This window comes from Phocoena sinus, chromosome 16 (genome assembly GCF_008692025.1).
Source record: "Phocoena sinus isolate mPhoSin1 chromosome 16, mPhoSin1.pri, whole genome shotgun sequence".
Classification (NCBI taxonomy): Eukaryota; Metazoa; Chordata; class Mammalia; order Artiodactyla; family Phocoenidae; genus Phocoena; species Phocoena sinus.
Window position 1 is genome coordinate 75,855,366 of NC_045778.1, and position 22,289 is coordinate 75,877,654.

The 22,289-nt window shown below is 49.1% G+C and overlaps 1 protein-coding gene across 1 annotated transcript in view; it reads left to right on the forward strand.

The window, feature by feature from the left end:
* Nucleotides 1–22,012, forward strand: part of BTBD16 (BTB domain containing 16) — a 46,140-nt gene extending 24,128 nt beyond the window's left edge. Inside the window, exons 8-14 of the mRNA XM_032609279.1 lie at nucleotides 1,362–1,481; nucleotides 11,257–11,348; nucleotides 12,218–12,300; nucleotides 14,191–14,268; nucleotides 15,399–15,497; nucleotides 16,896–17,084; nucleotides 18,181–22,012. Of these exons, the coding sequence (XP_032465170.1) occupies nucleotides 1,362–1,481; nucleotides 11,257–11,348; nucleotides 12,218–12,300; nucleotides 14,191–14,268; nucleotides 15,399–15,497; nucleotides 16,896–17,084; nucleotides 18,181–18,249 (730 nt within the window). The 3' untranslated portion in view covers nucleotides 18,250–22,012. The remainder of the gene's footprint in view (nucleotides 1–1,361; nucleotides 1,482–11,256; nucleotides 11,349–12,217; nucleotides 12,301–14,190; nucleotides 14,269–15,398; nucleotides 15,498–16,895; nucleotides 17,085–18,180) is intronic.
* The last annotated feature ends 277 nt before the right edge of the window (nucleotides 22,013–22,289 follow it).

Sequence of the window (22,289 nt, forward strand, 5' to 3'; positions counted from 1 at the left end):
CTCTCGGTGGGCCACTTGGAGCCCTGCCACCCAGGAGTCAGAGCTGCTGCCCCCTGAGCCCATTACTGTGCCGAGGCACTGCTCTATGTGTGGTCAGCTCAATAATGGTCCCCCAAAGATGTCGACATCCCAAGCCCTGGAACCTGCGAATATGTTAGGTTGCGTGGCAAAGGGGAATTGAGTTTACAGATGGAACTAAGGTTGCTAATTGAATGAGCTTGGCATGGGGAAGTTATCTTGGATAATCCGGGTGGGCCCAATGTAATCACAGGATTCTTCAATGTGGGAGAGGCAGGAGAAAGAGTCAGAACCAGAGAGAGATTTGAAGATGCTGTGCCGCTGGCTCAAAGACGAAGGAAGGGGCCACGAGCCAAGGGATGCCAGTGGCTTCTAGAAGCTGGAAAAGGCAAAGCAATGATTCTCCCCTGGACCGTCAGGAAGGAGCAGGGCCCTGCCCGCACCTTGATGTTAGCCCAGTGAGATCCATTTTGTACTTAGGACTTCTGGAGCAATAAGATAATAAATTCGTGTTGTTTTAAGCCACTCGCTTTGTGGCAATTTGTTACAGCAGCAATAGGAAACTCATATGACGTGTCGCCTCACATAGCCCTCACAGGTATCCTCTGAGCAACTGCTATAATCACTGCGTTACAGATGAGGGAATTGCAGCTGCAGGGCCAGTTAGCCTGCAGGAGGTTCCACAGCCAGTCTGGGGCAGAACTGACCCCTGCCCAGGTCTGACCATAGAATTGTGTGACTTTGGATAAGTTATTCACATTCCAGCCCTCAGTCAGGGCCGGGACTGGAATATGACCAGTGAGGCGCTCACCTCAGGTGCAAAATTTAAGGGGCACGTAAAAACCTCAGTCACTGAGATAAAATGTATTTGAATGCAATATTTTACCGTGAGAATTAATGCCAAAAAAAAACCCCATGATGAAGAAAACATTAAATTTTTAAATAAACGTAGGGTCAGTCCAATTTCCACATCTATAAAAGTAAGGAATATATCCCAACTCTGCAGGGTTGCCGTGTGGAATTAAGTTTAAAAAGTACGGAAGCGCCTTGGGAACACTGTCTCCTGGTAGGAGCTCATTCAGTGATAGCCATTGTTTAACAGCAGCACAGCCAGTGGATGAAAACACAGGCTCTGGTGGTGACAGGTGACTTGAGGTTCAGGGTCCAGCCATGCAGGTTACCGGCTGAGTGACCCTGAGCAAGTAACTCGATATGTGAGTCCACCTACAGACTCGGGGTGGTATTGCCTCCTTCCTAAACTCACTTTTAATTTTTCAGTTTTTTACACACAGTGTGGTTTTGGCTGTTCCTAAAATTACTTCTCAATCTTTTATTTTGGCCAGGTTGTTTACTTTTAGCGAGTTTCGCCTTCTGAAAACACTTCTTTTGTGGGTCTACTTGCAACTAAACAGCAAAACTCAGACAATGCCGACGTACGAAACTGTGCTCTCATTTTTTAGCAGGTAACGTGACTTAGTATTGATTGATGAATAGAACGTACACTGTTTGTTTGCTCATAATATCATGGGGGAAAGCATCAGTGATATTATTTTTCATAGCATCATTCAGAGTGCATAGCAGGCAGTTTTCTTATGGGATCTAAGATTATGGGATAACTTTGAACCACTAGATTACTTGAAAAAGTGAACAATAGGTGTTATAATATGAGATAGTCCTGTGCCTTTGAGCACGTGTTCTGTGTCCAGTAAAAGACATGATGCAAACGGTACACATTTTATTCAGGAAAGTTACCATACCGTACTGGCCTTGAAAATTTCATACTTAAAATGTACCTAAATCAGACCAGATCATTCTCACTTATATTTCACTAGTTAGCCTATAACATTCTGAATTTTCTGGACAAATGAAAAAGCATTTGAATGTACAAAGATTTCATAGCATTAATCCAGTCTCTTAGAATCTCTAAATTTATAAATTCTAAAAGTTATATATCTCAACATTTAAGTGAAAAATAACAATTATAGTATAAGAATGGGCACCATTTCATTATGCTTACTAAATGCAATAATTCTGATAAACACTTCCTATTTGTAGTCTCATTTAATCTACCTAGTACTCAGGGGCTGGTTTTATTATTCCCATGTTACAGATGAGGAAATTGAAGTAGAGATGAATACCTTGTCAGAGGTCATACAAGTGGTAAGGGATGGAGCCTGACTTGAACCCAGACCTGCCAAACAAGACATTTTGCTGCCCATTCCTAGGGTGGCAGGGAGGGTTTCTCTCTTGTGCCCGCTGCAGCTGGTTCAGTCGTGAATCCCTGGCCATGGTGTCTAGTAAGATCCTGAGGCTGCCTCGAGGTTCAGTGTTGTTGTTAGCCAATTACTTCTAAAATTGCCCGGCAGTGCACCTTCTTCCCCTCCCTGTGTCCTCCTCTGCCTGTGTTTTCTGTCTGTTCAACCCCACTGGCAACATCAGCTGTGGCAGCATGGGACAGGGGGACAGGGTGGGGGTGAGGGCGAAAGCAGTAATCCATCTGGTGTCTCTTTAGCTTCTATTGAAACTTTGTAAAAACACTCGCATCAGCCAGGCTGGTTGCAGAGTGTGATGTCCCTGTAGCCAAAGACAGCGCCAGGAGGATCCGCCCTAGACGGGCAGGCTTACCTTCATGATCAGGTTTACGTTCTCTTCCCCATATCAGCAGGGACGGGGGCTTCCGAGCAAGATAAGGTGCATTCAAGGGAGTCAAGAGATTCCTTTTCTTTTGCACATGTGACTTTAGCGGATAAACACATCTTCCACGTGTTTGTCAGCACATCAACCTGTTTAAGCCAAGTTTTGCTTGTATTGTTCTGAAGCAGTTAATCCTTTTCTGGAACATCTGTGCACCATGTCAAGTAAAGAGCCCCTTTTTCCCGTCTCGTTATTTGGGGAAAGCAGTGTTCATTGCCAGAATGACATGTCCTTGCTTAGTTTCTGTAGAATTTGCTTTGAACCCAAGCGTCTTAGATACACCCTCTCCCACTCCTTTAATAGCCCAAGAGACACTTTTCCTGATGACTCATGCACACCAGGAAAAGTCGCTGTTTGGCACCAGGTTAGCTCTCCTACTGGAAATGTCTAGAACCGGGAGATAGGAAATGAGCTAGAATGTGGGTGATTCATTGGAACTGTGTTTTTACCGTGAGAGAAACAAGTGGGAGTGAGAGAGCGAAGGCATGTGGCCTGCCTGAGCTGGGGTCTCCAAGGCTCCCCCCGTCCTCGGGTGTTCCTTACCAGCATAGCTTCTGCATTACTCCTGAATCGACATCGATTCCATTTTGACCCCAGACCTCAGCCCTCCACACGCATTTCCCCAAGCCCCCCTGAGCCTGCAAGGTTTCCCTTGTTGGAAACCGTTCTTGTGTCTCCAAATGTTCTCGCTGCCCAAGCTGGGATGCTGTCCTCTACCTGGAGCCGTGTTCTCTGACTCCTGCCCTACATCCCTTCTTCCCTTACTCCCTCTCCCTCCCTCCAGCAGGCTTGGTGTCCCCTTGGGAGAAAAGATGAGACAGTCTGGAACTCAGATGCTCTTCTGCTCCGTGGTCACCCAGGCTCACCTCTGACTTTAAGGACCGTGGTCCATTTTTAGGATTGCGAGTGGTTCGCCTCCCGTCCCAGCTCAGTCTTTGGCACCCATAAGGTGCTCCCTGGTCAATGGCCTCCACCTCCCAAGTGCTTGTCCCCTGAGTCCCCGAGGGACTCCTTAGCCGAGGGGTCAGCACTTGCTGCCCCAGCTCCCCTGACCCCAGCCTGCTCTGCTTCCTCTTCTGAGTCCATCCCGGCGGGGCCTCCCTAGGAGCCTTGCCAGCCAGGCCCTTACGAACACCTTGGTGGGTGCATACGTCCTGTCTCCCTGGGTAGGTTGTGAGCAGCTTGTAGGAAGGGTTTACAATCCTTTATTGCATCCTCAGCTCACCTGGCACCGATCATATAACAGCTTATGGAATGATGAAATGCCATCAAACATTTCTACAGAGCTGGGTTGCCCCAGCTGAGAAATGGGTATGACCATGCCAATGCCAGATTCAGAGAACACCATGTCTGCGGCAGCTCGAAATAGGAGGGCTGGCAGACAAGTTTCCATTTTTACTGATGGGTAGGGCCTGTTTGGTGGACGAGACTAGGAAGAGTTCTAAGGCTTTCTCGAGGCTCAGCGAGAAATAATGTCTCGATAGTTTGGTGATGCCTACCCTAGACATGGGAGGGGGTAGCGGTGGTGCCCAGGCTCTGTGCTGGCCTGAGGATCCCTGGGGCTGAGCCTCAGAGCTGCTGGCCTGAGGGCTTGGGCTGCAGGAAGGCACCTCTGCTCCAGTGGTGGAAGGGGTGGAAGTGGTGGAAGCGTGGGAAGTCACGGTCAGCCTGGGCCGGAACTGAGTCACCAGAGGAGCTGAGCCCCACAGTTCAGTGAAGACAGAGGGAACAGCTCGTCAAGGAAGTTTCCACAGCCACTGACAGGGACATTCCAGGAGCATTAGAAGGTGGGGCAGCTGAGCAGACCCTGGGAGACGGTACACAGGCTTGTGTATGAGAGCCAAGGAAGTTGGCTGTTTGGCCCAATTTTTAAAGTTCCATCTGTTGATGAAATAATTGAAATGACAGAGTGGTTTATAAAGTATCTCCCAGGTCGGGGAGCAGAGGTCAGAGTGGACCATCACAATGTGGGGACCTCCAAAATGGGATTGTTTTCATAATGTGGAGGCAGCGGGACAACCTGCCCGAATGTTAGACTGACCAGGAATGAGGCAGAGCTGCAACTCTGGGTGTGGCCTTGGCTGGCCCAGTATCCAGAAAGGAGGGTTTAGGGCAGCAATTGAGTGAAATAGATCAAATACTCCTTTTCCCAGCTGTCTTAGCAACGTCTTGAGCTAGGAGGGAAGGTATTTGAATAGTTAACCCCTTCAGCACCGCTGTACCTGCAAATAAAGACATATGTCCAAGCCTTTTCTACTCATCTGTACTCTTTTATTCATTGATTTTTTTTTATTCATTCAACAAATAGTTATTGAACATGTGCTCTATGCCAGGGGCACCGATGGACAGTGAAAGGGGCAGTTTCTCTGCCTAGCTCCATGTTTAAGAACATCTTCAAAGCTTATTTTCCTTGTTGTCTAAATACATCAATATAGAAAGGGAACACGCACGTGTGTATACACACACACACACACACACACACAGCTGTTTTCCTGGCAGTGGTTAATTTAGAAATACAAATAGGCTGTCCAGAATTTAACTTAACATTTCCTTGTAAGAAAAACAAAAACTGTAAGCAAAACCACTGCCTTCATTCGTCCACAGAGGAAGTCATCATTTCGTTCCACTTAGCAGTCTGAGAAGTCCAGGGGGGCTGTAAAAATTCATCAATTGGAGAAGAGCCAGAGACAGGCAAATTTTCCACTTTTTTGTAAAGTTTGTTTTTTATGTGGACCATTTTAAAAGTCTTTATTGAATTTGGTACAATATTGCTTCTGTTTTTTATGTTTTGTTTTTTTGGCCCCGAGGCATGTGGGATCTTAGCTCCCCGACCAGGGATCGAACCTGCACCCCCTGCATTGGAAGGCAGAGTCTTACCCGCTGGACCGCCAGGGAAGATCCGGCACTTTTTTTTTTAAGTACATTTTTCATCAAAATATAAAATACATACAGCAAAGTGCACAAACCTTAAGTGAACAGCTCAATGAATTTCCACAAAGCGCACACACCTGTATAACCAGCACCCACACCAAGAAGCAGAACCTGACCAGCCCCCTAATGTGCCTTATTTCGGTCACTACCTCTCGCACACCAAGGTGAACGGGTATCCTGGCTTCTTTTACTATGGAGATGTCTTGGCTGCTTCTGAATTTTAAATAGAATCTTATAGCATAGACTTTTAAAGGTCTGGATTTTTTTTCACTCAACAGTGTGTCTGTAAAATCCATGCAGGGATGGTAAGGGGCTTACTTGGGCGCCTTTTGCAAATTGGTGGTGGAGCTGGGTGGACCTGGGGCTCCTAGATCATCAGACACATCCTTTTACTTTGAGGTCTTCGGGTTAAGGGCAAGTCATGAAGAGACCTGTAATTCTAGTCCTTAGCTGATCTGTTAATCCCTAAATGGGTCCCTTTCAGACACTGCAAGGGTGGATTCCAGCAACCTCACCAGAAGGAGGTCATTGAAAGCAGTCAGTGAATCCAGTTTCCACACCATCCCAACTATTAGATTTCCCTGACCTCTGCAGCAGAGTCTCCTCCCTCCTATGCCCTGTCCAAATCTGACCCAGCTTTTATGGAGCTGGCCAAAGACTCCTCCAGGAAGCCTTCCTGGATCTCACCTGTGCACTGGACAGATTCCTTCTCTGAGCTTCTTGGAGAGAGAACAAGAGCATGTACCGGCTGTGTGGGTGAGCACCGCCCCGACAAACCCAGCACCACTTTCCCATATACAAAAGGAGGGGAGCCTCCGAGGAGAGCGGCCCAGCCATGCCCTGCACTCCGAGCATCCCAGCCCACAGGTGTCTGAAGGAAATGAGCTGTGATGCTGTGTGCCAGGGCGGGCACACAGCCATGTGTCTCTTGTGATTAATGGATGGCACTTGCAGATATATAACCACGGAGTCATCATGAAACTGGGCACCCCTGGTGTGACAACTCTGATCTCTTTACCAGAACATTCCTTTTGAATTAGTCCATGAGTCATGGACATGAGGGTGGTTCAGTTGTTCTCTGTCAGAATCTCTCCACCAAGCCCTGTGCAGGGAGGTTGATATATTTCTTTTGTGTTTGTGTTTCTTGCCGTTTTCATTTCTTCTGTGTCTCTGACCAGCGGTGCTCCTATCCGCCTTAGCTTGGCTCCCTGGAAGCTGAATCTCCCTCCTTTCAAGGTCCCTAAATATTATCGATTCCAATTCCTTACTACTTTTGCACTTCCCTCATGTGGCTTCTTGGCTTTTCACCCAAACTGGGTGGCCCCAAGACGTCTTCTTCAATGGTAAGAGTGGAGACTTTGGAGGAACACAAGGAATATAAGTGTCTGGGTGCAGGAGGATCTTGCAAAGGGCAGGTAGCATCATCATTACACAGTTTCTAGACGCAGTTCTGCCTTTGGGCAAAGATCAGGACCATCTTCATCTTCATAGTCAAGATGACATTGACTGGGTCTCGACAAATGACCCAGAGGACTTGGCCTGACAAATAATCGTGGTAACAACAGACAGGACCCTGTGAGCATAGGAAAATTGGCATAGAATAGCCTGGTCTGTGTGTGTGTGGTGTGTGTGTGTGTGTGTGCATGCCCACACATGCACTGGGCTGGAACTGCATTCCTAGAAGGTGAAGTATGGGTGAGCAGAGGGATGGGATGGTAGGATTGAGCCTGGTGAGTTGGCAGGGACCAGCTCATTCATCCAATTAATTCACTTAACATTATTGCAAGCTGACTTGCCTGAGAACCAGGCACTGCAAAGGGTGCTGTGAATACAAGAGTAGACAAAACAGACAAAAATCTCCATCTTCACAGAGTTTACAATCTAGGAAGCAGAGACAAACAACACATTCAGTAAATGAGGTGTATGTTAGCAGGTAGTGGCCCTGAGTCTGAGTCCCACTATTGCCATTTACTGGCTGCAGAGGTTAACGATACCCCCTCGTCGGGTCTGATGTAGGTTCGTTCTGACTCAAAGAAAAGGCCCAGCACAGCACTTGGCAGGACGTCCTGAATGGCAGTGACATTTGCTAGGTGATGGTGGTGGCAGCGACATTCAGAATTGTTGTTTCCTTACCACACTTTGGCGTCAGGAGCCAAGAGGACCATTTCCTGCTTCTTGGGTTTCAGAAGGCGTCTAGGTCTTCCACACCGAGTTACCTTTTGAAAAAAGCCGTGTTCCCTTCCCCCAAGTGTGTAATTTTTTTCAAACTTCACTTTATAAACTATTCTTTCAGATATTTTTCATAGAAACTAAGTAATTTTTAACTCTAATTTTTTTATTGTGGTAAAATATACATAACATAAAAATGACCATTTTAACCATTTTTATGGGTACAGCTCAGGGGCATTAAGTACATTCGCGCTGTTGTACAACAATCACCATCATCCATCTCCAGAACTTGTTCATCTTCCTAAACTGAAACTCCATGCAAATTAAACAATGAGTCCCCTTTCCCCTCTGCCCCTCCCCGCCGCCCCTGGCAACCGCCATTCTACCTCCACCTCTGTGAATTTGACTCGTCTAGGAACCTCACGTAAGTGGAATCATGCAGTATTTGTCCTTTTGTGTTTGGCTTAATTCACTTAGCACAATGTCTTCAAGGTTCATCTGTGCTGTAGCGCGTGTCAGAATTCTAGAGTATGCATTTAAAAGGCAAAAATGTGAAGTGCTGGGCTAATGGGGCTCTGAGTCTGAAAGGGTAAAGGACTCTGACAGATGACAGGCTGGAGGAGGCAAGAAGGTCGTGGCTGATCTAAAATGCCAACCTGTGTCAGTCTGACAGAGACTTGTTCCTCCTGCTTTTCAGGAGGTCAGAAGGGAGGATTTGTCCCCAGGGTCTTGCAAGCAGAACCCAGAGCCGACCTGGGTGTATCTTTCAGTATCAAGGACCTATGAACTGTCCTCCCTAAGGGGGTCATGCCCCAAGGGTTTCCCATGAACTTTAGGAGGCAGACACCATGGCCAGAAGCTTGTCCCGTAATAGTCAGTGCTCAACCCAAAGTCTTCGCAGAGACAGAGCTCAGCGCCTGGGGAAGCCATGCCAGCCTTTGTTTCCACCAAACAGCCATGCAGAGAGGTCCCGACACAGCAACCAGCTTCCCCCACTTTATGTTACATCAGGTGAGCATTCCTTCCTTGGCCCAGAGAATCCAGATGCCGCGGCCCAGCACGGAGTTGAGCCGGGTTAGATGGAAACACGTGGGCTGTTCTCTGGAGGCCCCGGGCAGCGTCCCAGCTCTGCAGCCATCCACCCGCCCGGCTCCAGGGGCAGGGTTACACCCATTGGTTCAAGGCGCTGGACCACACTGCTCAGATGCTTTGGGATTTTAGAAAATCAGCGGCTGAGGCCACCGTTTACTTCCTTTGAGGTGGCCCGTGGCTCCGGCGAGTTAGAGGGTAGCAGCAATAATGAACGCCAGCAAGAACACGGCCGTGCAACTTGACCGGCTCAAGTTCAGGTCACTTTCCTTGGGGTGAGGGGACAACGGTGGCAATCATGAAGCCCAGAGCACCGCTAGGACCAGCAGCTGTGCCCGACATATCACAAGCTCTGTCACCTTTACTTCTCCCGACTACCCAGGGAAGCACGTGTGGCTGTTGTGCCCCCGGACAGAAAAGGAAGCTTGGGGAGGCTGGGTCACACGGCTGACGGCCGGCTGGCCCAGGACTGGAGCCTGGTCCGTCTGACTCCAGGCCCAAGCTCAGGGACCCCAAGCACGGTTGGGCAGTGCATGAGCTGACTTGTGACCTGTCCAAATCAGCCACCATCAGTGCCGCTTCCTGTGATCCAAAGGGGTCATAAAGTCCAATCACCTGCCTCAGCAAAGCTCATTCAGAATCTTCTCGGGGAGAATGTCTGTCTGGAGAGGTCCTGGCTGACGGTCATCTGGCTGAGTGCCTCTCATAGGGAGACTCGGGGGCCTTGGGTCCCTCCTACTCTCCCAGCATCCTTCCCACAAAGCTGTGGAGTTGGCGCCTGGGGGCTTCTGAGCTGGAGGGGAAATCTGTCCTCTAGATGGTCCTTTCCCTCCTGGGCTGAAATTGTATTAACCTGCAGCTCCAGCAAGTTCTCTCTCCTCAGGGGCCACTGCGGGCTGTGGGAGCCCTTGCTGAGGGTCCGGGCTCGTTCCCCAGCGCGCAGCTGGGCTGGGGGTTCTGCGTCAGCTCAGCCCCTTCTTTCTTCCTTGACGCCTGCGCCCGCCGTGATGCCACCTAGCCGATTCTTCCATTAAGTGGTGAGAGAGAGGCAGGGAAGGAGGAGGCGTTCACGTCTGGGAAAGGAGTCAAGCGAGCGTTATTTGTCCAGCTAAGAGATCCGTGTTTCTCAGGGCACTGGCACGGCCCACACTAGCCCAGCTCCACCTGCCCTGGGTAATGGAGGGCTGGATCCAGGATCAATAGCCCTGCACTCCTGGAAGTATCAGCCCTCCTTTATTTACGCCTGGTCCGTCCACCCCCAGAGAGAGCCCCCCAGTGGATTCTAATAAATAATCATTGAATTTGAATTCGCTCATTTGTCTTCGCGCTCCTCTCCCCTCTCACAACGCCTCAGAATCCTTAAACTTCTCTCCTGGGACCACTGCCGCGAGGAAGAGTTGGAGAGTGTCAGGAATTCCCAGATCTTGTGAAAACAAATGGCCCCCAGGCAGGTTGGTGGGCACCCCCAGCAGAGGCGGGACAAGGGGCCAATGGAGTGTTCAGTCTGGCTGGGACAGGGTGTGATTTGGACATCACTCTTGATTCATGGAAAAATATTCTAAAAGTGCCTTTGGCCGGTCTCATACAGGATCTGACTTGAGGGAATGACTTTGTGTTTCCAAAGTCATTGGAAAAATTATCCCCTGTCGTCCCCATTTGTCAAAAGTGACCATTTTATGCAGCAAGTTGTTTCAAAACAAGACTGGATGCGTGCCTGTGTGTACACGTCTTCTCAAGGGGAGTGTGATTTCAGCCCAGCCCTGACCTCAGCCACGTGTGGAAATTAACCAGAGTTTAGTATTAACACTGTCCAGAACTGATCCTGGAACCAGCTGCTAAAACGAGTTACCCACTCATCCGACCTTTCTTTCTTCTTGATTCTACCAGAAAGTGCTTCGGAAGTGCCTAAACTGGCCACTTACTCAAAGGGCAGCATGTGTAGAGGGGGAATCAGAAACCCTGGGTTCAAGTCCTGGCTGAGCCGTTGTTTTTTCATCTGTAAAATGGAGCTGATGTACTTGTCCTGTCTGCCCCTTGAGAAGTTTGTGAGACTCAAGTGAGAAAACGTATCCTGAAATCCCCTGTACAGTTATGTGTTCCCACATCATTTAATGAGTATTTGTTGGGCACCTACTATGCGGTAGATGCAAGGGGAATATAACCCTTTGTCTCATTACAATCTCGGGGGGCAGCCCCCCTCTGCTTCCACACTCCCCACCCATCCAGAGAGAACCAGGCTCCATCTACCCCTGGCTGGTGAAACTGCTAGTCTCTGACATGACTTTCACGAGCCCCAGCCAATTCCAGAAAGGAGTGTTCTGAAGGCCTTTTATTCCTCTTTGCACCTCTGCTAAGCTTCCCCAAGAAGTGTTGCTTTCTGGACCGGGATGTGGGACAGAACTGGATGCCGCTCTTCCTTTGCCTGCGTCTGCACGGCATCACCAAAGGTAAGCCCCAGCCCGTGGGAGCGCATCCAGGGGAGGCTGTTGGGGACCTGCCACACCCCTCAGCCACTCCTGAGGAAGCCCCACCAGACGTTTCCAAAGGAATCAGCTGAGATCTGGCTTTGTCATTTCCAAGGTGTGTGACTTTAGGAAAGTCAGTTGGCTGCCCGGTCTCAGTTTCCTTGTCTGTAAAATGAGGATAATCAGAGCTCCTGTAAAACATGATGGTGAATGGAAGGGGCTTACCGATTATGAAAGTGTACTCAGCGCCCAGGGCTGCGTGTCGCCATCTAACCACATGCCCTGCCTCTTAGAGTGGCGTCCCCTCTGGGTCGCTCGCTTACTCGGCAGTTTGGGAGAAAACTGTGGGTCTGTGCTCCAGGCTTGAGTTTCCTCATGCTCTGGGCCCAGAACAAGGCAGCTGTGACTTGGAAAGAGAGGGGACTCTTGGGGAGTGTGTTTGGGGCAGCCCAGGTGGCCACCAGTGAGAGCTTTGCATCTGAAAGGATATTTGAGAACTTTTTCCAAGCCATTTCCAGTTATCCAGATAGAATGAGTAGCTCCAAAACCCACAAATGGTTGATGGAGCCCAGAGAGTTTGTCCACATTGCTTCTAGACACTCCAAAGACACTGTTTATCAGATCTCAACCCTCCCTCCTTGGGCAGGATTGTGGCCGGGGGCTGTGGACCCTTTGGGGGAAAGGGCCATGGGACCTCTCACTTGGGTTCCACACATCTAACGATTCCTGGGGCCCGGGAATGCCCGCCAGTCCTCAGCTCCCAACTTCCTCCTTTGTCCTTCCGTAAATGAGGTTTTTGCAGTTCTCTTATGAATAAATCCATAAGAATGTCCCCTTTGTGCTTCTTCCAGGCAAGGGTCTGGAGGAGCTAAGGCACATTAACTTCTTCCCTGAATCCTGGCTCGTCCGGGTTATAGCCAACCATTACCTCGCGGTGAGTCGCCAGCTCAGCGCGGAAACAGTTATCGAAATGTATTGCCTTTGCTTTTTCTGGAGATGTGTTTTGCATTTGAAACCTCTGGGCCTCTGAGGTGGGGAAGTATCTGGATCCTTCCCCAGGGGAAGTGGGAAGAGCCAAGCCTGGAGGGGAGGAGAGAGGAGGCCCCGCCTTGGAGCCCAGGTGTTTAGAACATCTGTCCTGTTGACCGGAGAGTCGGGGACAATTGGCCACACGGCCCTGCAAACAGAGTCCCCTCACAGATACAAATGTCATGTGCTTATTATTGAAATTTTTCAAAATTCAGAGAAACTGAAAGAAAGAAGACACATACTCTCAGACCCATCACTCCCAAAACAACCATCGCAAACATCTTATTGCATTTTATTGCCTTCAGGTCTTTTTTAAAAAAATACACTCAATGAAATGTGTTTCTTATCACCATTTTTACTGGCTGCAAACTCTTCCACCAAGAGGATATGCTACAAACAGTGCTACTTGGCCTTTCCTTTATTGTAGAAAAGTCGTGGTGTTTCTAACTGCTGTCTATTGTAAGTAGGCTGCATGGTGAATGCATTTGCACGTAATGGTTTATTTTACTATACTTAGAATTATTTTCTCATAGGAGAATCTGAAGAGTAGAAAATACTGGCCCCAGGGCTTCCCTGGTGGCGCAGTGGTTGAGAGTCCGCCTGCCGATGCAGGGGACACGGGTTCGTGCCCCGGTCTGGGAGGATCCCGCATGCCGCGGAGCGGCTGGGCCCGTGAGCCATGGCCGCTGAGCCTGCGCGTCCGGAGCCTGTCCTCCGCAACGGGAGAGGCCACAACAGTGAGAGGCCCGCGTAACGAATAAAAAAAAAAAAAAAAAAAAAAAAAAAAAAAGAAAATACTGGCCCCAAAAGGAATGTGCACTTTTGTTCTTGATACATATCAGCAAAATTTGGACCAAATTACTCCTTCCCCAGCAATCAATGAGGTGCCTTTCTTTGAACAAGCTCAGCAACATAGAGCATTTTCCTTTCAGATCACTTGTGTCAATTGTGAAGTGAACATGGCATCTCATTTTTGAATATGCATTCCCTTTATTACTAGTAAATATGAATATTTTTCCACGTGGCATTTCCCCCTTTGTGAATTGTCTGTGCAAACGGTTGTGCTTCTTGTGTGTTTCCAATCATGCATTTTCAGAGATGAAGTGGGGCAGTGTTTGAGTTCTGAAGATTTATGAGTCACTGGTTGAAATTAAATTCAGCTCAACAAATACCTACTGTAATGTGCAAACCACAGGGCTCAGTGCCCCGTACGCAGTAGATAACCGCTCCGTGGAACCGTGCTTCCCTGGGACATAACTCAGAATTGTGTTCTAACAGAGCAGAGGGTGGAAGGGGCAACAGAGAGAGAGGGGATAGTCTCGGGGCTGGGGCTGGACACCTCAGGAAGTCCCCCACCTCCCTTTTCATGTCCTTCTGGCCCTGCCCACCTCCTTCCTTTTGCCCCCCGCCACCAATGTCATCCTCCTGAAATTTGCTCCCTTCCGGCCCCCGCCCTCACGTGGAGCCTGCCCTATGGGGCCGTACTTGCTCTTGACTTTACAGCCATGAATGTTCTCTGCCTTGTAATCGGGATCCTGATGTACACATTTTATTTCTCAAGTAAGAAAAAAATGCTGGGACATTTTTCTTGTCCTCATCTTTGCATCTTCTGAGAGCATTGAGCATGGTACCTGGCTAGTAGGTTTTCAGTAAATACTGTGGACTGGATTCATGGGTGAACGTAGGCTCCAGAGACAGAACTCTTTCGAGCACGATGGGGGTTGTAGGGATCAATGTAGTGAAGATGATGTTGGGGGATCGGGCTGCTGGTAAGTGGTGTGTGTTTTCCTTTCAGCTGGAGAATGGGGGCGACATGGCCCACGTGAAAGATCTTACCACCCAGGGGGTGAGATTCGGGCTGCTCTTTAACCAGGTACTGACTGCTGGGCCCGAGCCAGGGGAAGAAACATCCCTTCCCGTGCTTGGTTAGAGACCTTTGTACAATGGCCATGCTCACTTCCGCCCTCTGGTAGGAAGACCGGGGCAGAAGAGGGAATCATAGGGGTCTCTCCTGCACACTTGCCACCCTCTTAGAAGGAAAATGCACAAGACAGGGCCCTGGGACAGGCCATTCAGTCACTTGATGGGCACATCTACGGTTCCCATGAGGGTGACCAACTGCCCCAGCTTTCCAGGGTTGGAGGTGTTTCCTGGGGATGCAGGACCTTTCTGTTCTAAAACCAGGAAAGGCCTGGGCAAACTGGGATGAGTTGGTCATCCTTTTCCCCACAAACATGGTGAGCTGCCAACTGCCCAAGAAGAGATTCTACTCTGAGCCCGTGGTTAAGGTTGCAAGGGCGACTGTTCTGAGCAGCTCTTTAGATGGAGCCCAGGATCAAAGCGACAATGCGTTAGGGAGCTCGGCTGCAAAGCCTCTGGGCGCTCAGTCACCAGGGGAGCCTGAGTGGCTGGTGGCTGCCCTTTGTCTCGGGCTCCCTCGATAGGTACAACTCTCCAAGCAATGGCTGCGATCCTCCAACATCACTAAAGCCGCCCCAGTAGTGATCTCAAAAGAATTCGTGTTTTACAGGTTTGGGGCCCTGAGTCTATCATCAGAGACTCCCCTCTGGATCAGGCCTGGATGGGCTGTGCTTGCAGGGACCTGCCCAAGTGGACAGATTGCAGACCACAGTGGCCACGACACCCTGCAATACCGTGGGCATGGAGGGTCTCTTAGGCCCATCAGATTGGAGCAAAATGCTTTGTTTCAAAGGTCTGCAGACCACGGGTCATCTAAGAATATGCCTAACTCATTCTTCTCCCCACTAAGGGGGGCATGCAGAGCAAATAGTATTGCCACTGAGTGCCAACCTGTAAGGATTTGTAAAGTCGCTACAGTTTGTCTCTTCTTCTGTTTCCCAGGCTAACATTGCTGTTGTGTTTCAAATCACACATTAATCACTTCAGTAGTTGTAGCTAGACTTGGTCTTGCTATGTTTTCTTGCCTTTGAATACTGAAGGTTTTTACCCCTGTCACTTTGTTGCATATCTCTCCCCATTTAGGAGTATACTACACATTCAAAAGTGATTGCCATATATGGATTCTTCTTTGAGATAAAGGGAATCAAACAGGATCCTACTTCGTATAGTTTTCATATGCAGGTAAGAAGGACAGAGAGCACAGGAGAGCTATGTCTCTGAAACAGCCTTTGAGATTCAGAATCAGTTCATACGGAATTAATAATAATTGATTAATAATAATTAACAATAATTGATTAAACATTAATTACGAATTCATTTGTAAAATGTAAGCCCGGTGCTGACCGTTCTCACGGTCGTGATGTCATTTGATTTTTGCGCCAACATTGTGAGGTTGCTGCTGACCCGTTCGATAGATGAGGATCTCAAAATGGAGTGTCTTCATGTTTGTATGGCCTCTGCTGGTAAGGCCAAGGTTAAATGATAGTCCTCTGGAACCTCGTGTGGGGCTCAATTCATTTTCAGTTTGTACATGCTGGGGGATGCTTTACAGGGGGCCATTCTTCTGTGGAGGTAACGCATGTGCCCATAAAGGCAGAGGGAATGGTGTTCTCTAGGGGGGCAAAGCGGAGGCTGTGAACAGGACGCTGGAAGAGTCAGGAGGGTGGATGCCTTCACCTCCATGCTCCTGCTGGACTTTCAGGAGAGGCAGGAGAGCTGGGTTTCAGAGTAGAGTCTGAATTCAAACCATCTGGTGAGCCGTTTGATCTTGGTGAGCCCAGGAACCTCCCTGTGTCCACTTTCTGACCTTTAAGTTGGACAGGGTAATACGACCTACCTTCCTAGGTTGCTGTGAGTATCAAATGTGTTAAATTGTGCAAAGGGCTTGGAACGGGGCCCTGATGATGGTGACAGCTATGATGGTGGACCCCTACCTTCCACTTAGGGTTTCATTGTAAGTCTCCAAAACTTTAAGCTCCGTGAGAAACCATATCTTTAATATCACCATATCTTTTTATTACCACTGCCAATCACAGAACAGGAACGTAGGGGTGGTATGTTTGTATTATGAGTGGATAAATGAATGAATGCATGAATGAGAAACCTGGGGTTTCATCCAGCTTGGCCACTACCTCTTTATGTGTCCTTAAGCGAGTCACCTCTCTTCTTTGGGCCAGTCCTCGGTCTTCAGTGACTCACGCATTTCCCTACATAATGGATTTTACTGGATGGAAGAGATGAATTATGTAACAACAGGAGTCGAAGTGCTCATATGAATACTATGTTGGTTTTTTAAACTCTGGCAAAGCGATGTGAAGACCTTCCCGTTCAATATAGATTGACTTCGTGGTGCTTTCCTGCATTGGCCAAACCCCAGTCCGTTGGCCAGTGGTTTGCTCATGGTGAGGGTTCAAATGCCAACCGATTCGGCAGCAGCTGCATGTAGGAAATGGGGCCATGGGGAAACGCTCCTGCCCTGTACACATCAGACAGGAGGGCCGATGTGGCAGGGACCACGTTTCGCTAACTCCGGGTCACCCTGGTTTCAGTTCCACCTAAGGTGGGTCACCCTCCTTGCAGAGAATAAGGCACACCGACTTGGAATTTGCCTCCTCCGTCTATGAGCACAGCCCCATCAGCCTGAGAGCAGAGCGCTTGGTGACGTACGAGATCAGAGCCCAGACCCTGGTGGACGGCAAGTGGCAAGAGTTCACGACGAACCAGATCAAGCAAAAGTTTGGGTTGGTCAAGTCGTCCTGCAAAAGCCACGTGAGTGCTTATCTTTTCTTTTCTCTTTGATTGCTCTTTTGCTCGTTCTCTCCTCCACACATTTTTGGGGATCACTGGCTTTATAGCTCCACCGATCTACGGGGGGAAATTTGCTCAGTTTCTTAAGGATTTTCACAGCCCCAAATAATGCTAAAGAAAAACCTTGTAGGATGAAATCTGGGCATACTGAAAACGATAAGCCAAACCAGACTGCCTGATTTGGGTCACACCCGAATCATTTTATAAATATCGAAGGGGACTTTTAGGGAGAGGTGGAATGTCTGGTGGAGCGTATTTGCTGCCAACACCACCTTTCTTGCTGGGACATGACCTTCCACCAAAATCCATGGCCCAGCCCACCCACCCCTGGCTCGTCCAAGGAGAACTGAGGTCATCTGCCTCAGTGGGCCACCGCAGCATCCCGGTGGATTCAGTACCTGGCTTGGCTCCTGACGGCTACAATCCAGAAATTGCTAGAGAGCCTGTCTGCAGTGCTGGGAGGAGCTCTTTGGTCTGTGAATTTAAGCCCTCGCTGCCCTGCAGGAAATGGGACTTGACCTTAAACCAGTGAGTAATTCTCAGTCCTGTCTGCACATCAGAATCACCTGGCCCTTTGCAAACTCCCCAGGCCTGAGAGCCACCCAGATGAGACCAGATATTCCATGGTGGGACCCAGGCATCAGTATTTTTAAAAGCTCCTCTAGTTATTCTCTATGGTGTTAGAAATCAGAATAGCAATTTCCTTGTGGAGGTGGGAGTGCGGGAGGCTGGGATATTGACCAGGAGGGGATGGGAAGGAGATTTCAGAGGTACCTGAAATGTTCTTTATCGTGATCAGGGTGGTGGTCACACAGGAGTGCTTACTTGTGAAAATCCATCAAGCTGTATCCTTAAGATTGGGGCACTTTATTGTATTTAAGTTATACTTAATTTTTTTAAGGTTTATTTTAAAAACCTTCCCTACGTGATTCTTAATGTACATCCAGAGTTGAGAACCAGCATCTTATACAATTGCTAGGCCTTCCCTTTCCCCTTCTAGAGGATGATTGCGTTTATCCTGAAAGTCCCGTTTGCTTTGTTTTGTTTCGTCTTTTAGGCCTTGAAAATCCAAACTGTGGGCATCCCAATCTATGCAAGTTTTTCATTCGTCTTCTCATTATCTTAACGGTTTTCAGAAGAATCTATGGGATTTTTTTTCTTCCATTGGTCCATGTAAAAGGAAATAAAACGACATGAAAGGGACTGCTCAAGTATTCAGCTGACTCTCCGAGTTAGTAGTGGTCTCAGAACTTTGGCCCACTGTCTTGGTCTGTTGGGCTGCTATAACAAAACACCACAGACTGGGGGCTTATAAACAACAGAAATTTGTTACTCACAGTTCTGGAGGCTGGAAGTCCAAGATCAAGATGCCAGCAGATTCCACGTGGTGTCTGATGAGAACCTGCTTTCTAGTTCATAGACGGCTTCTTCTCGCTGTGTCCTCACACGGTGGAGGGGGCAGGGAGCTCTCTGGGGCCTCTTTTAATAAGGGCACTAATCCATTTTCCGAAGGCCCTGCCTTTCCCTCATGACCTAATCACCTCCCAAAGGCCCCACCTCCTAATGACATTACCTTTGGGGGTTAGAATTCAACATATGAAGTCTGGGGAGACACATGCAGACCATAGCACTCCCATTTGTATCGCTGGAGGATGGAAAGTATCAGAGCCATGAGTCCATTGCCATCATTGACCCCAAAGCTCCCTGAGTCCAGCCCTAACTTGATGCACTCTCGGAAGCACTCCTATGGGGGCGTCAACAGTAACAACATACTCCAACGGGAAGCGCCGAGGCTCCCCTTTTTGTGATACATCTCTGCTTGCCACACAGAACAACACACCTTGCCATTGTCCCTGGCAGGTTTGGGTCAGCCGGAACAAGAGGTAGGAAGGGAAGTAAACAGTTATGAGGTATGGCATGACTTATTTACTGTCCCACCTTTTTAAATGGAACTTTAGGTTTTGGAAAAAGCAAGGCAAGCTGGTCTTTTTTCCCACCGGGTGGATTAGTTTTCTATTGCAGTGTAGCAGAGTACCAAAAGTTTAGTGGCTTAAACAACACATACTTATTATTTCACAGTTGTTGTGGGTCAGGAGTCCAAGCAGCCTTGCTGGGTCCCCTGCCCAGGGTCAAGTCTACAGTCCAGTGGCAGCTGGCTGTGTTCTCATCTGAAGACACAAGTGGGGAGAACCCACGCCCAAGCTCATGAGGTTGCTGGCAGATTCATTTCCTTGCAGCTGCATGACTGAGGGCCTGACTGCTTACTGGATGTTGAGAGAAGACCGCCCAGGTTCTACAGGCCCCTGTAGTTCCCTGCCACATGGTGCCCTCTACAGACATTTCAGAGCATGGCTGTTTGTCCTTCGAGGGCAGCAGGAGAGTCTCTCTCACTGTCGTCTGCTAAGACAGAGCCACGCATACCGCAAGGTAATCTTGGGAGTGACATATCGTCACCTTGGCCATGTTCTCGGGGCTAGAAGTAAGTCATATGTTCTACCCACACTCAAGGGGAGAGGATTACACAAGGTGTGTGATTATTTAGGGTGTGTCCACCACAGCCTGCTAACCGGTGTCTTTGGGAAAGTGCTGGAGCGTCAGCTGATGCCGTATAGACCACAAGGTGGGTAAATTTAGTCTGGTGATCACCTTAGAATCAGACATGCACTAAGGGAGCCGCCTTCCCAGCAGAGGACTGATGCCCTGGGCAGAGTGAGCTGGCAGAGAGGAAGACTGGTGGGAAGGTGAGAAGGGGAACTGGTGGAAGAATTGGACAGACGAACTGGGAGTTGGGTCTGTCCTAGCCCCCGTCCTGTAAGTTCTGTTCCCTGGCTTGCATCTGGCCAGGCCCAGGCAACAGGAAATGGTGATGGGAGCTTGGAGAATAAGAGACTGAGGGAAGCCAGGGGACTTCTCACTCTCTCGGCTGCAGAGGGCATTTTCCAGCAGTGGCTGTGTCTCCCCTATGGCTCCAGCTCTGCTCTGCTGTCCCAGCTCCTACCTGGCAGCCTCCTGTCGTGGTTCCAGATCCATCAGATGGCCCTGCTTCTGCTTCTGCTCTGGTGACACCTCCTCATCTGTGTACCCCTGCAGCTCCAGGCCGGTGAAGACTTCCTGCCGGTCTCTGGGTGTCTCATTCTCCTGTATGCCTTCTCAGGTCTTCCTTCATCTGTGTGATCTGTTCTCTGTATTATATTTATTCTGTTTGAAATCCCTGGAGTATTGTAGACTTTCCAGACAAGTCCCTGATATAAAGGGTTCTGAGGGGTTGGCAGGTGTGACCCACAGCCTCGATTATCCCTGCCACCCCTGCAGGGCCGGGACAGGGCAAGGCAAGTGAGACACTCTCCTTGTGTCAAAATACACCGTCATTCAGATTAATAGTATTTTAGTGGACTATCTTAAAAAAATCAAAATCAGTGCCAAAAATCTGTGACGTAAGTTGATGAATTACCACAGATGAACACCCCCACATTCCAGCACCCAGATCAAAACCGGGAAGTGTATGATCACCACCCCAGATGCCCCCCTCCCTCCTTGTACTTCCTCCAGTCACTGTTCCTCGAAGGTAAACGCTATCTGACTATCACATTCGTTACAATGGCCAGTTGGTTTGAATATTGAATGAAGAGAGTCCTGCAGCCTGCTCTCTTCCATGCCTGCATCCTTTGGTTCAACATCACGTTTAAGAGATTCATCCACGTCTTCATAGGGAGCAGTAGTTTGTTTTCAAATAAGCAGGATCGTTTCCCCTTTTATAACACGAAATGTTACTTCTATACAATAACAAGCTTGTTGAAGAAAAATGAGAAAATTCAAAGAAGACAATAAAATCCAGTGGGACTCCCATCATTCAGAAGTTTGGCAGGTGACCTTCCCGAATTACCTTTAGGTGCACTTGGAGTTTTCTTCCCATTCAAAATGGGATTATGCAATGTGTTTTTCCTCAGAAGCTGATTTTTTTTCTCTCTCCAGATATATGATTGCTTTAACCGAGAAACACAGCCTTGGGAGAAGAAGGCGATGATGAATTTGCCTTGCCTCCAAACTAATGGTGCTAAGTTGGAAAAGTCACTTGTCATTTCCCCTCTGTGAACTGTGCTTCCTTGTCTATAAAAAGGGGATAAGGCAGCCCCTCAGCCTCCCTCGGGGCTATGATCCCTGCGGCCACGACTTGTGTAACAGCCCCTCGGTAAGCAGCCCCTGGGCAGATGTCGGGGTGCGGCTCGACTCACTGGCTCTGGAGAAATCAGCCTCGTGACATTTCACCAGGGTCCTGGGGGATAATGGGGAGGATAAGAATGGAAAACTTCTGGAAAGCAAGTCCGTAGATGTCCAAGAGAGAAGAGGCTGTCTGGAAGCGCTGCTGAAACATGAATGACTGTCCACTTTCTATGGGAAACCACTGTCCTGGCTCAGCTATTTGGAATATGCAATGTCAAGCTCCCGGAGTCTGCAGGATTGGGAAAACCTCGCGGAACAGCAATTCCAAAAAGGCCTCCCTAAGGTGACCAGTCACACTGTGAGGGTCCAAAATGCAGGGATGTAGGAGAAAGGCAACCCCAGAAAGGACTGGGTAAGGGCCTGACGGGCCGGGCTGCGTCCCCTGCCTCGAGGGCCAGAGAATGGAGGCACCCGAGGCAGAAGGACTCGGGGCGTCAGGGACAGGAGATGATGTCATTTCTACCTCCTCACTGTAAGAGCAGGGAATCAGGCCCAGGGAGCTGGAGTGACAGTTCTGGTTTGAAGATGTTACACTTGACGCCCACCCTCTCACTGAATCCTCCCAACTGCCCCCCCCCCGCCATGATGTAGGTGTATTTTCCATGTCAGTAAGAGTGGCAGCTGAGGGCTTCCCTGGTGGTGCAGTGGTTGAGAATCCGCTGGCCAATGCAGAGGACATGGGTTCGAGCCCTGGTCCGGGAAGATCCCACATGCCATAGAGCAACTAAGCCCGTGAGCCACAACTACTGAACCTGCACTCTACAGCCCGTGAGCCACAACTACTGAGCCCATGTGCCACAACGAATGAAGCCCACGCGCCTAGAGCCCGTGCTCCACAACAAGAGAAGCCACCGCAATGAAAAGCCTGCGCACTGCAACGAAGAGTAGCCCCCTCTTGCCGCAAGTAGAGAAAGCCCGCGCTCAGCAACAAAGACCCAACATGGC